Source organism: Colias eurytheme, chromosome 25 (genome assembly GCF_061535395.1).
Source record: "Colias eurytheme isolate Ceu_HAF_F1 chromosome 25, ilColEury1 Martin Lab GWU primary, whole genome shotgun sequence".
NCBI lineage: Eukaryota > Metazoa > Arthropoda > Insecta > Lepidoptera > Pieridae > Colias > Colias eurytheme.
In genome coordinates, this window is record NC_143004.1 from 3,631,096 (window position 1) to 3,646,461 (window position 15,366).

The 15,366-nt window shown below is 33.5% G+C and overlaps 1 protein-coding gene across 1 annotated transcript in view; it reads right to left on the reverse strand.

Annotated features, from left to right (window-relative positions):
- Window positions 1-240: 240 nt before the first annotated feature.
- The window catches only part of TfAP-2 (transcription factor AP-2), a 41,372-nt gene continuing 26,246 nt past the window's right edge, over window positions 241-15,366 (reverse strand). Inside the window, exons 3-10 of the mRNA XM_090116137.1 lie at window positions 14,960-15,100; window positions 13,158-13,271; window positions 10,858-10,912; window positions 8,606-8,792; window positions 4,610-4,728; window positions 3,564-3,706; window positions 2,487-2,654; window positions 241-1,728 (exon numbers count right to left, since the gene is read on the reverse strand). Coding sequence (XP_089972263.1) covers window positions 1,621-1,728; window positions 2,487-2,654; window positions 3,564-3,706; window positions 4,610-4,728; window positions 8,606-8,792; window positions 10,858-10,912; window positions 13,158-13,271; window positions 14,960-15,100 — 1,035 coding nt within the window. The 3' untranslated portion in view covers window positions 241-1,620. The remainder of the gene's footprint in view (window positions 1,729-2,486; window positions 2,655-3,563; window positions 3,707-4,609; window positions 4,729-8,605; window positions 8,793-10,857; window positions 10,913-13,157; window positions 13,272-14,959; window positions 15,101-15,366) is intronic.

A 15,366-nucleotide genomic window follows, 5' to 3' on the forward strand; every position in this document is an offset into this window, starting at 1 on the left:
TATGAATACAAAAATAAACGTTAAATTAACATTACATTTCTTTAAATTCTTGGCACACGATTTCTGTTACAATACTGTTATGTTTATAACGATTGTTAGACATTAGCTAAATTTTCACATATGTAGTTCCATGTCACAATAAACCGGCTACTCACGTACCTGCAGCAGGGGCAATATTGGAATTGCAACCTAAATTGGCTCCTTAAATGTGATGTGAATAGGCAAGCATGTGTGTATTCCAATATTGCCCCTGTTGCAGGTACGCGAGTAGCCAACTTTATGAACTTTTTTTGTCATTTACGAAAAGATTATGTGACCGCATATATGGACTGGCACTTATTACTTCAAGTCAAAATTACAAGCTGTTTTATTGAATATTAAAAATATAAACTAAGAAAAAATCACAAGTATACATATTATTTATTCACCTTCCATACAACGCCTGAATATTTTATTAAGTCCACACAGAAGGGTAAAGTGACGTAAAGCAATACTAACTCCCATGCAAGAAAGAGACAGAGCTATATATGATGTCAAGCGCCATCACTTTCTTACACTGGAATTAGTGCTGCTTTAAGACATTACGGTAAGTCCTCAGATTTGGTAAAACAACTTTTTTTTGCTGTGTGTGGACCCAACATTAAATCATAAGTTTGACCAAGGACATAGCAAGAGTCTAAGTAATATACTGAGGTAGGAAGTGCAATCAAAGTTATTTCAAAGGTAATACTTTGAATTAATTAAATGGAGTGCAAAAACAAATTTTACCTTAATATTTTAAGTTAAAATTGTGAAATGTCTTTAATTATTATAATAAATACATAATAAACACTTATCAATTGAAAATCTATTTAGACTCGAATTAAAAACTAATTGGCACACGTTCACAAAGAATCTAGCAAAACTATGTCTAATTACAAATTATTAACTAAGGAGGTTCGACTTTAAATTATAACTGACTGAAAAAAATCTTATATTGTATTAATTTTTCATCTTACTTCAATTATTTACATTTACCTTGATATGTGTGTCTTATTGCGCGGGCTCATTGTTATTAAAAATACTATTTCTTTGAAGAGAATACAAAACGGGCAATATCATAAACGCTTAAATTTATAACTAATTTATTTTATCTATATTTACAAAATTCTCACAATCTTGAGTATTTATATAATTGCACTTTATTTGTAAGTATGCGGTTTTGCTATAAACGCAAGTTTTAAATGTTATAAATGCATGTTACTCCGACTATACCTAAAAAAATCAGAATTTAAGTAACAAAACCTCGAGAAAAGATGTTTTAAGTACTTACAGAATTTATAAAATACTTATACATGAGCAAAAGTTTTAGCTGTAAGTTTATAAAATAAAACATTGTAGAATTTGTACGCAAGAAGTCGGATAACAAACCAAATTCATATTTATACAAATCGTGTGTTAAAAAAAAAAACAACTTGCAAGGGCAGTGACAATTTTTTCGTTCCATAGACTATGAATAATAGACCACGGAAGGTGTAAGAACAACGTAGTTCATAGAACTTCCGTAACTTTGACATTTACTTTGACAAATAAAATGTTGCCAGTTAAATAAATTGTTCAAGTCGTTGTTTGGATTCTCTGCTACTTCTTGATGTCGGGGTCCATTTTTGTCTTGTCTAACGATGAAGACACCATTCCGCTTTGTGGGTACAATTTGTCTAAATGCTTCAGGGATTCGTTTAAAAAGTTCTGTAACAAGAAAATTATTGTTATAAGCAATACAATAATAAAATTAACTCAAATATTATCCAAATGCAACTACTGGACATCGAAATATCACAATTTGGACTCGACGATCGACTTAGCCAATATAACTACATAGTATAAAACAAAGTCGCTTTCTCTGTCCCTATGTCCCTTTGTATGCTTCAATATTTAAAACTACACAACGGATTTTGAAGTGAAAACTTCTTTAGCGGCGTTGAGCACTTTTTCTGTAATGGATGTAAAATCTTAAACTCGCCTCAGGACACGTGACCTGATCGAAAAAGCGTAAGACGGATACCATTCCAAAATATCAAACATGCTCAACGTTAATAATCAAGTTTTCACTTCTGCCGGCACTCCCGGAGTGCAACCCGTCTTTTTTTTATAGATAGAGTGATTCGAGAGGAAGATTTTAGTATATAATTTATTATGTTTCAGACAAAGCGGGCGAAGCCGCGGGAGGAAAGCTAGTTGTGTTATAAAAATCGAATTAAATCTTTTCACATTGATTTGACCTAAATTGTATCTACACTAATATTATAAAGAGGAAAACTTGGTTTGTTTGTTTGATTGTAATGAATAGGCTCATAAACTACTGGACCGATTCTAAAAATTATTTCACCATTCGAAAGCTACATTATCCACCAGTAATATAGGTTATATAGTATCACGCTAAGACCAACAGGAGCGGAGCCACGCGGGTGAAACCGCGCGGCACAGCTAGTTTATTATATACATACCTGTATAGCAGTAAGCGCGGCGACAATAGCGGGCCCGCCGAAGCCGTGCGAGATGAGCGAGAAGTGCGTGAGGTGGCGCTGTATGGCCGGCTCCAGCAGGTGCGGCGGCCGCGTGTTGCACAGCGGCGAGCGGTCCTGGTTCAGCAGGTCCATCACTTCTTTCACCACCTGGTGACAAACGAATTATTTGATGCATTTTTGACGTGACAACATCTTATTATTCGATAGCGCCGGCTGCACGCACGATAAAACATGACTCATGCGGCGTTACCTCGCTCTGAGCCGTTCCAAGTAAGGCTTAAAGTGCAAGCGAGAGCGCGGAACGAGCGACAAAGAAGCACAATCGGACGTTGTCACGTTCAACTATCGTCAGTAAACCGACTTTACAGACAACCAATTTTTTTTTAAGTGAAAACTTCTTTAGCGGCGTTGAGCACTTTTTCTATAATGGGTATAAAATCTTAAACTCGCGTCAGGACACGTGACCTGATCGAAAAAGCGTAAGACGGATGGATATCAAACATGCTCAACGTTAATAATCAAGTTTTCACTTCTGCCGGCACTCCCAGAGTGCAACCCGTCTTTTTTTTACTTTAAGCGGTCACTAAAAGCGGTCGACGTAACATAGAGCTGAGTTTAGTCTGTAGTCCACTTTTGCAGCGTAACTCTGACATAAACCAAGGCGCTTTCATATGTGTGCATTTTACTCTTTTAAAAAAGTGAGACTGACTGGTTGGGAATTTTAGTTACAAAAAAAAATGGCACTCGGGGACTGCCGCGGTAAAGCTATTGCATAGCATGCCTTCAAGCCACACCTCCGAGCCCGTCGGAGTGGGGAGCGTGAGGTTTTTTCGTTACGGAATTTCTCGATTCGGTCCCCGCGCTCAAGGCCCGCGATAGAAGCTATGCAATAGCTTAAAAACGACAGAAAACATTTGAACTGGCCGGTTAGATTAACCTTTTTATTATACAAAAAAAAAAACAAAGATTAAGAAACAGAACTGGCTGGTAAGAATTTTTTTTTATTAGTACTGGCTGGTAAGAATTCGTTTTTTTCTTTTCTCATTCCCCGCTCACCTGTTTAGTAGCCTGCAGCAGGTCGCGGCGGCGTCGCGCGTCGTGCTCCGCGTACTGCCGCGCGAGGTACTCCGCCAGCGCGCGCGCCGGGAACTCCGTCTCGCACACGTAGCCGAAGTCGCGCGCTAGGTGCACTGCTTCAGCTGGGGAAATAAAGGAAAATGGTTTAGATGTTTTGAGGAATAAGCACAGTATAACAATATTATTTATAAGTTAGTAGTTTACATTGAGATATACATATGGAGACGACACCGCCTACATCACTTATGTTCCGCTCAACCTGTGCGCTCAACATACGCCATATGGCATCTGCACGCTAATTTTTTATTTGTTTTAAAGTAAACGCATCAAATATGTTTTCGTGTGTGTAACGATATTGCACAAATAATACAAATAATACGGAAAAGTGCAAAGGAATAACTTTCATCGGTAAGTACCTAACTAGATAATAATTTTTAAAACTTAGTTAGAGCAAAAAAATGGCGCACAGATTTTGTTCGTGGTGTCTCCTCCATACGTAGTACATATTACATAATATTATCTCAATGGTAGTTTATCAAAAATTACGTAACCGAAGTCGCGTTAGGTGCACTGCTTCGGCTGAGAGGAAATGATGGAAAATTGTTGATTATTACGCATGTTTTGGGGACTAAGCACATTTGACATTGCACACTTATTATCATACTATGTTTACCAAAGGAATAAGCCCAGTGTACAGTAGTTATATTGATTATCAAAAACGATTTTAAATGCGTGCCCATTGACCACCGAGCGGCCCGATCGGGCCGCGACACAATAGATTTTCTATTGTGTCTGTGATTCCGGGGACTGAGGGAATTAACAGAAAAACACATGAATGTGGAGAAGGGAAAAAAATCTAGGTAGTTGAGATCACGCGCTAGTAACAGTGCAGTGGCATTTTTATAAGCAGCAGTTTTAAAGAAAACGTTATCTCTATATTCTATTCAAACTAATTTAAAAGAGATATGGGCAATAAAAACAATACTTTAATTAATGAATACTTAATATAATAGTATTCAACTTACCTTCTACAAGTGAAGTGAGTAATGTGACATTCGCGGCTTTCCGTCTCCCCGCTGGAAGGTTCAAACCAATTTTTTCTAATTTCTCTCTTAATAAACGGCCACCATTTTTGCTTTTTGCCCTGAAATAAATTGTTACATTAAATTATTAACGGCATTGGGGCGTTAGAATTATATTTAAAAAATAGCTGGTCCGCATCGTCAGCGTCATTCGCATTTCGCGTTGTAAAAAGGCATACAATTCAAACGTGATCAGGTGTTTCCGTGTGAAAGACTAACAAACATACATCCATACATATTCTCACAAAATGTTGTTTGTACTACAGAATAGAAATAAGAATGTCAAAGTGTTTTAGCGGGAAAATCATTCCGCTCCTAATAATTATTATTTTGACAAATATGATTAATGAACTTGAACATCATCGATATATTTATGTGTAAAGTTGTTTTTAAAATGCAAATGTTTATAAATTAATGACGATGATTTTATAGTTACTACAGATATAATATTTTCTATTAATCGGAGCTAATATCATTTTATTATACATATTGAAGAACCATCCATCATAACTTTATTACGTCAATGAAATCAATATTTTTTTAAATGTAGATTTATATTTTTTACGACAGAGCACACGAAATTATTGACGTATAGAGCAGCTACCGCCCACAAGATTGAACCACAGATAACCTATCTATTACCGCCAAAATGATTGACGTGTAGAAAGCGCTCTAAACGTTGCCCTTTAAATAAATACCCTAAGTACACGCAGTAAAGTGTAAATTAGATTAATGATGTTTTCTTTTTAAATTTATGTAATGTTGCCAGTACGTAACACGCTACTGAATTAATGAAAAAAAGTTGGGCTCATTAATAAAATTGTTTTTGGTTGGCCTTATCAAGGTATCTAGGAATGTGTGCTTGTTATTTTGATTGAATATTAAAACTTTAGGTTTGGTATGATTGATTGTGGAATTAACTAAACTTTAAAATTTCTTATTGTTGTTTTATAAGTAATATTGCATCAGATGTTTGATATAGGTACATCCGATATAACCAAATGAAAGATATTTAAAGTAATGGACACACCCAAAATTTTTGATATTTTAAATGTTACCTATATGAAATTTATGTGTCGTAACTTGTAAGAATAATAGTTGCTTCATAAAAAATAACGTTCAGAATACTGCATATAATTTGTCTCAAACACATTTCTCATATCTTATTTATATGCAAATTATATTTGAATACTTCAAAATCGACAGGCCGATGCGTAATCTGATATTAATTGAAATAAAAATTGAGTTTTACTACGTAATTGTTAACTATCGACCCAGTAAAATAATTGCTACCTACTAGATAATGAAAACTATGTATGTGCTATTATTTCAAATCGCTTACAATTTTGATTAAAACAAGCTATGATTATAACCGTTATATTTCAGTGTACACTTTTTAAACGTTGTTCAATCAACGCGTTAATGTTGCCAGTATATAAATTAACTATGACTAAAAGTGTCGTTCAATTTTAAATTGGCCCTATTTATGTGTAAATTATTTTTTCAGTTTCTATTTTTTAGGAAATTATCGGACTTGTAAATTTATCTACGTGGTAAAGTTTATTTGCTTCAAATATAGTATTAAATTATCCCACTTACAACGTATTTAGCTCGCAATACTAATCTGCTGTCTAATCATTACTGCCATTAATTTGAACAAGTTTAATTTTCCATTAGTAATTACATTGAGATCCAATTGGATACATTTACACTTTAGTACGTAATTATAAAATTTGTTCGTTCAGCGCGTGCTGCTTTTTATCGTCCGATCGCTAATATACCGCCAAACTGTCTGGTCATGATAGGGTTGCCAAAACAGTATGAACATTGTTATTTCAAAATTTGATTGGTTTAAAACCAAGAAGACTTTATATGTATGAATTTTTTTCTTTATATGTATTTATAACCATGAATCTTCGTGGTTACTAAAGTTTTTAGCGGTTTAATTTTATTTAAGAACAACTTGAAAAGTGCTTCCAAATTGAAATTTATTAAATTCGTATAAAATACAATTCGGCGAATGGGAATAAAACGACTTGCTTTACAGATAAGGATCAATATGCAATAAACATAATATTACCTACTTATAGATTTTGGGATGAAGGGTATCAATATCATCTATTTCAGTGCTGATAGATAAGACTTAGTATTTTTTAGGACAGCAAGATGATCATCTTGATAAATGTGATGTTATTATTTTAATACATGGATGGTGGCAACCCTAAGCAATATTTAAGATATCCAATTATTCCTGAAAAGGCACACGTAATGAATGTATGAAGTCATTTTAAACGTATACGATTGGTCGAATTTGCCGAAAATTGGTGTTATTTTGTTTATTTTTTTGTTATCAAATGGAATCGAATTAATTTGGTTAATTTACGTACAATTTATGTTAAGGAGATAATATATTATACATGAAACTTTTTAGTCTCGGCATCGCAAATCAAAATTCTTTGTTTTAAATGTATTGACTACAATGTAAAGAAAATGTAGAATTTCCAGGTAGATATTTAATCATTACGTAAAAGAAGTCGGGTGCTCCAATTAGTTTATAATATCATCATTATAACTTTAAAGGATCTTTACCGCCACCTTAATAGCCTCAATTCTATAAAACCAACGTTTCTAACTTTATTTTTAATTGTATTATTTTAACACTCAAACATTTTTTGAATATTGTAACTTGTAAGTACTTAAAAATGTATTTGCAAAAAGATGGTGTACATTATGTATTTGAGAAAAAAAAAGTTAGATATCGTTCTATTCAATTTATCAGAATAATATAAGTAGTTTCTTCACTAGATGCACATATTCATAGAATTAATTTTTCATACATGCATATTTGACTTAGAAATTCGGCCATCGACAAAAGAGAGATTCAAGCACAGATCTAACGAGACAGGCAGTTATTTGATTCGAATTTAGAATCAATGTAAAACTAAATCGAATGAATCGACATATCGCTGGCTAATAGGCATCAAATATCGATATAAAGCATCGAGTACACAGATGTCCGATTAAAGAGATTATCAATCAATATACGGATATTTGATTTCGATAATTATGATGAAAAAGATACCGTTCGTTCTTGCATTGTACCAGTTTTATTATTGTTTTGTATGGAGCTTTCATGTTTCATCTGTCTTAATCTCTTTTATGCTATTTCTTTTGGATTAAATTGAGGCTCTTTCAAGTGTAAAGTATGATGAATTCTATATTATTGACGTTCCGAAATCTCAATAACTTTGTTCGTTAGGTAATATTTTACTTTTAAATGTTGGCTTCGTTCAATAATCGTAATTGTATCAACGTTTCTTATTTATCAACTAAAACTTTTACTGGCTCGTGCTCGTAAAAAATGTGTATAGTATGTTATTTGCCTGTACATAAGACCACAGACAACAAATATCTGACCGCTAACTGGCGTTCGAAATTAAACGATGTCTAGCCGCAAACTGTAGCAGTGTTGCAAGCGCAAAAAATTGCGTGATGTAAATAACCCGGTAGTGCGGTGTGGGGTTGAATCATTGTGTAGTCTGTGGATATAACTGTACATGCTTATTTGTGGTGTAGACGGTGCAGTATATTTTCTTTATGGTATATTTGATTAGATTATATCGATTATAGGAAGCTAGATTCTTTAGGTTACTGCAAATATGCTGCAGGTATATTGTTCAAATTGTATACTATTCAAATCATTGTAAAATAAGTCATTGTAATAACAGATAGACAATGTTATTTACTTATCGGAAGCATTCGACCATTTTGTTTATTTCTTATGAACTATGGCACACCGGAAAGCAACAGTAGGCTAACTTACACTTATTTCCCTTTTCAATACTCATACAACATTCATTCAATAAACACACATACATATACATCTTCACAAGCTTACACGTTTATAATATTAGCAAGATAAGAAGTAAGATATATTACCTTCTCAAAACCCCTCCCAGTAGGGACGCATTCAGACACTCCGGCGGTGACAGCCTCCGCTGCACCTCCGCGACTGTCACCTTGTATTTACTGGTCGAGGAGAGGAGGGACAGCCTCCCGGGCACTGAGCAGAACACGTCGTTTGGTGCACATGAACCGGAGGAGAGGCCGTCTCTGCCTTTCATAGCTGGTGGGAAGAGAAGTATTTTAGTATCGTGTATGTCTTCTCTTTATAAATGGGTCAACCGAATAGATGGACTTCGCCAATGTTCAGTAGAGTTATTACTCATTTGAAATCGTTTGACAGTGTTTGGTTTTATAGAAATGAAAGAAAATCTATAGAATTCTGCACTGGAAGACGACGGCAACATGTAATCTCGATGTAAAGCGTTCGAAACCTCAAGATAAAATATAGTAATATTATAAAGAATGTATATCGTCTCTAAATTCCAAAAATTTTACTGATTGCGTACCTATTTCTTTATTCGTCCATATAATACAAAACGAAAAGAGAGCTAAACATAATTTTACATGCACTGTAGGGGGCTTAGCACCTCACTTGCATGATTTTCATCACTACATAGTATAAAACAAAGTCGCTTTCCCTGTCCCTATGTCCCTTTGTACGCTTAAATCTTTGAAACTACGTGACTAGTGATTCAAGAGGAAGGTTTATATGTATAATAAGATCCATTAAGTAGTGGAGAAGTACTGTTATTTTTGAGGTTTCTAATGTGATGTCGTAAAAAATTACATTTATTCCGCTTACATTGCAAACGCAGGCTGAACCCTACGAGTTTTATCAAAATAATGTACTAAGTATTATACACATTGAAAAGGTCTACAGAAAAGTCCGCGATGGTATATATGTCTATCTCTTATGGATAACCCACAATAACTTTTTTTTGTCATTTACTTTTTACGACAAATAATGGCTAATTTTCGAAGCGATTTTAACCAATACAGCATTAATCCTTAACCAATTAAATACCATGGATACATTGTTCATTTAATATAGATCTATATGGCCCTTCACACCGTATGATTTAAGTGAATATTTTCGAAGATATTACAGATTTAAAAATTGCAGGACGTAGCGTTTGCGGCCGCCCGGCTATGTATTTTATACCCGTGCGATGCCGGAGGCCGGAGCGGGCCGCTATATTTTTATACCTATACAACGTTCACAATTTTTCTGTAGTGTATTTAGTATCAGCATTGCACCCGTGCGAAGCCGGGGCGGGTCGCTAGTTGAAAATAATATACTTAATATCCTTACAGTAAGTAGCACGAAATTGCTCAATGCTCATTGAAATAAAAAAATCCGGGTGATTATCGAGTCCCTGGTGTAAAACTAACAATGGCGCTCTAACAATTCAGCCACGCCCCAAACATGCACACAGCGTGATTGCTATTCTCATTGTAATAACGCGTATGGCAACCCTAATACAATAAACATTACTGTATCATTACCTCAGCACCATGCTGGCTGTTTAACACGTTTAAAAAAAAAAGAATTAGCTTTTTTTGTAGAATAAAAATCATTAGCGGCCAATTATTTTGTCGATGGCCAGAGTTGAATGCAACGTTTTTCGGCGGCAAATTGATTTGTTGTCGTTTCTTTATGCTTCGGAATTTGAAAGAAATTCGCAGGATATTTTTACGTTTAACGGTATCCTATGAATGATTTTAATTAGTAGCTTTTAGTAGTTTTTTTATGTGATTACAATTTCTATTCATTATTCGTTATGTTAAACTAAATTTTATATTTACAAAAGAAAAAAAAAAAACAACCAAAGACGAAATTAGATAATAATATAAAAGCCGTACCATATTTTGCTGAAATGAGACTCATCAATCGATAAATAGACAAGAAAAAAGTAGCATCTCATTTCCGTATCCGCATTCGATCGATCCAATTTTATCGATTATTCGCTTGTCCGATCTAAAAAAATCGACACACGTTTCCGATTCGATGTACTGCCTAATTACTGTTTTATCATTGAAACCATCTTAAGTAAAGTATTTGATAAGTTAATAACGTGTGTTATATAGCGGTATTTAAATTACATTTATTATTGAGAGAAAAAAATACTTGGAAGATTTTTTAATGAGCAACATATTTGCAATATTGAGATCGATATAAATTCAGTTACTAAAAATGGTAGTGGGGTGATGTTCGAAAGAAAATATTTTTAATCTGCAGTAGGTATAGATCGGATTTTTTTTAATTCCTTTTGATAAGTACTTACTTTTTAATAATGGTAGATCTGTCATAAAACCACTTGTGTCGTCCATGCCAGCATTCTGGGGAAAAAAAAACATAAGTAGTCACATTGTAAAAAATATTATAAGACGAATTTTCAAAAGCGACAAGGTTTTTTATTTACAACTGGTAAAGTAAAAAATAATCTAATACACCTAAATAATAAAAATATATACCTATATAGGTATGTACCAGAAAAAATACACACTGTATAAAAATATTTACAATAATATGTAATAGAGCAGGCTCCAAGGAGATGTTCGTTTGCAAAAATAGCGGACCTAAATCTGACTTCTGATATATATTGTATAGGTCCCAGACATCCTATAGACAGATGTTGCCAACCAGTTTTGTGGTCCCCCTGCCCGCACCCCGGTAATTAAATATGGCATACAAAGAAAAAAATAAAAATTTCCAAAACATGCCGTGTGAGGTATCAAATGAAAGAGCTTATTGAGTAGATCACGAATATATAGCATACTATATACATTTCTTACACTTTCTCTAAGATTTTTTAGAAAATTTACGAAAATGGTCCATTTTTGAGTTAACTTTAAACCACTATAGATTGAAAACTCATGAATATATTTTTTAAATTATTATTTTAAATAATTAACAATAGTCCATTGTTTACGATTCAATATTTCGTACAGTGAAATAGTTGCATGGGGGAGTGGGGGGAGCATTCAAAGATGGCGAGTATATTTTCAAGTTCATATAGTATATAGTTATTTTCATCAAATCCACCACATAGCTCACTTATATTATATTACGAACTATTGAATCATAAACAATGGACTATTGTTAATTATTTAAAATAATAATTTAAAAAATATATTCATGAGTTTTCAATCTATAGTGGTTTAAAGTTAACTCAAAAATGGACCATTTTCGTAAATTTTCTAAAAAATCTTAGAGAAAGTGTAAGAAATGTATATAGTATGCTATATATTCGTGATCTACTCAATAAGCTCTTTCATTTGATACCTCACACGGCATGTTTTGGAAATTTTTATTTTTTTCTTTGTATGCCATATTTAATTACCGGGGTGCGGGCAGGGGGACCACAAAACTGGTTGGCAACATCTGTCTATAGGATGTCTGGGATCTATACAATATATATCAGAAGTCAGATTTAGGTCCGCGATTTTTGCAAACGAAACTCCACTGAGAGTCCGGTCTATAAGTAAATATCGTATAGGAAGCTAATCATAGCAAAAAAATAGCACGGAATTCTTTGGAACATTCCCGTAACGTTAAGGGAGGTCTAATTTACTTAGCTTATTAAATTCTTTAGCGAATATATTTGTGTAGTCCATAGAAGGGTATTTTTTTATTATTATTTAATGCTCTTATGAAACCGTTCAGAAATCGACAGTTTATAGAAGTTTTTTTTATAAAATCAGTTTAGATATTTAAAACATGGTAATTATTATTAGAAATTTCCTTCATGTGTCTGTGGCATGAAAGCATACACCAAAAATTTGCTTTAAAATAACCTAGCTAATAAAACGTATACATTTTTTACTAAAGCGCTATTACTTAACATTACATTTAGAGATGTAAATAATTCAACCCTCACAGCTTTAGGTACCAAAAAGAATAACTTTCACAACATACAAGACATCTTTTATCAATATTTTGTCCTGATTACCATAAACATGGATGCTCTACGTGTTTTTAATACCATGTGCATATATGTACACCTGTAGAGGTGTAATAACACACAGGCTTGTCATTTAAAAGAAATAATTTATGGGATTGTGACTCCATTACTCTGTAATCACATGTAATTACACAAATTGATTAGGTTAAGTCCGCCATGATAGTATACAGGATGCTCTTAAGTGGGTGATTATGTTTTGCTAAAATGTAAGGTGAATGTTATTTGCATTCAGGTTTCTGTATCACCTTTTATATGCATATTGAAATTGTGCTTTCGTAAGTTAATAATCAGGGTTTAAAAAAAATCATTTGATTATGATGCTGTTTAAAATGTGTATTAATTAGATAATTCGGAAAGTTCTTCGATGTTAGTCAGTTTATAAAGCTTGTTTGTCGATGCTTTAATTCTTATTAATGTAAAAAGTTGTATTCTGTTCAATTGATTATCTGAATACAATGCACTTTTTCGTGTAAGTATATGTAACGAAATTTCTCTTGAGTTTCATACATAAAATATATTGTTAATTACGTATATTATACTTAACATATTACAAACTATAGAGGGTAGTTTGTAATATGATGTAATAAACCTAATTAGCTACGTATATAAATGACACTTACCTGTGTTTCATCAGTAGAATGCAGTGCATGGTGTAAGGCGAGCTCATGCTGCTCCCGCACTCCGTAGTCTGATCGCCTCTCACCACCACCGTAGCTGAAGCCTCCATGGGATAACTGTTGGAAATAGTCTCAGTTTAAACGTTATATTTCGTTTTATCAACTATCTTATATGGGTAATCCCATAGTAGGATAATGTTTGTTAAAATTATGTTTTACCTATGACCGTGATGATAATTATGCGATAACTAGAAATGATTGAATTTAAGCATAGTTATGCTATTATAGCTACGTTAATTATGTGGCTTTATTTGTGAGTGTATAAATGTATATGGGCGCAAATTAATAAAGGATGACTATTATTGTCTGAAAGAACAGAATTTTTTAAAGTGTGAAATGTACATTGATTGAGTGATTGCCTGTATTTTTAGTTTTTACATATCGTGTAAAACTACTCATATATTATGTAAAAATTTGTAAAAATACAGGCATTCATTTATAGACAGCTTAAAACTAGTTTATGAATTATAAATATATATACCATTCCTTATGATGTTTACAGTCCAATACACAAAACGTAGAGATGATACAAATATTTCTACACAACTTTAAAAACTACCCCTTTTGTACACCGTACTCTCAAATCCCCACAATACAGTATCATATTTTCCGATATAATAAATCGTTTTCAACAATAAGGCATTGCTCGGTGGCTCACAATGTGATCCTTCTTCCTGAACATTAGACGTTAATCTATCTAAGTGAGTTTGGGCACTTTAGAAGTTTAGATGATATTAAACGAACATTCAATACCTTGTAATGTTATTTTTGGAACTATTTTGATATATTTTCATTTTCGCGAGTTATTTTTACGTTTTAATTTTCATTAGGAGAACACCCTGTATCTATAGGTACAGGCACAGTATAGGCACATTGCATAAAATACTTCTCCCATTTTTTAACATATGTAATAATGCTAGTTTGTTTAAATAATAAATGTTATTTTTCGTACTAAAATAATTTAACGATGAAAATATAATTATTGATCTACATATACATATTTATCATCCAGCTATGTTTTTTAAATAAACAATCATAATGTCGACATAGTACAAAAAGCAATTGAATCTGACAAACATTATAATAATCGCTCATAATATAACGTAAAATCAATGTAAAACAACATACAAGAATGCGCCCCTGCGTTCCGTGTAAGATCCACAAATAGTTGGATACCCTTGGCTGAATTATGTTATTAAATATTTCAAATCTCCGCGTACGAACTTATAGAATGTGTATAGGTATCATGTGAGAAATTTATAGTTTGAAGATTGTGTCTGCAAAGGATTGTCTAGTTTTATGAAGTAGATATTTATAAGTCGGCAATAATAGTATTAAAATTGCGAATTTGTGTCTAAATAATAGTCACTTATCTATATTTTTATGAATTTAATATTACAGAGAAGATGTTCCTTTCGAAAAGAATATTAGCCATTAGGCTAATAAATAAGTTTTGCTGCGGCGCGTAGTGCTGCCCGTACTCAAACTCAAACTGAAACATTTATTTATTCAATTAGACTTCTTCGAGAAACACTTTTGAAACGTCAATACATATTTTTAACATTTACCACCGATTCGGAAAGCAGTATCTATGGAGAAGAACCGGCAAGAAACTCAATAGTTGCACTTTTAAATCATTTCAGTATTACAATTTAATTTAACAAAATATGTAACTGTATAGTATCATAATATGCCAAAGAACTCGCCGCTGTTGCCGTACTGCATGCCACAGTTATGTCACTTACATGGTGCGAGTGTATATCATGGTGGTCCCGGTGCCGCAGGTGGGAGTGCGGCTCGTGGTGGCCGTGGTGCCGCGGCAGCAGCTGCTGCGGCGCGTAGTGCTGCCCGTACTCGCCGCTGTTGCCGTACTCCATGCCATGGCTCTGTGGGTACAGGTTGGGGGTTACTATTACGTTTTAAAATAGTAATTATTCCAGTGTGTGGCAGCTATAAATGTCGTATAGAGCCACACTTTTATGAACACATTTTCAAAATGCCACCACGTGGCACGTTCATTTTAACTTCGTGTGCTTATAGTCAAGTGTAAAAAGCCCCCTTTTGATGGGAAGATAGGTACCAACAAGGACAGTAGTTGCTTGTAGTTTAGAATATACACGTTCTATAATGTTAATTTTCCATTGTATAAGAA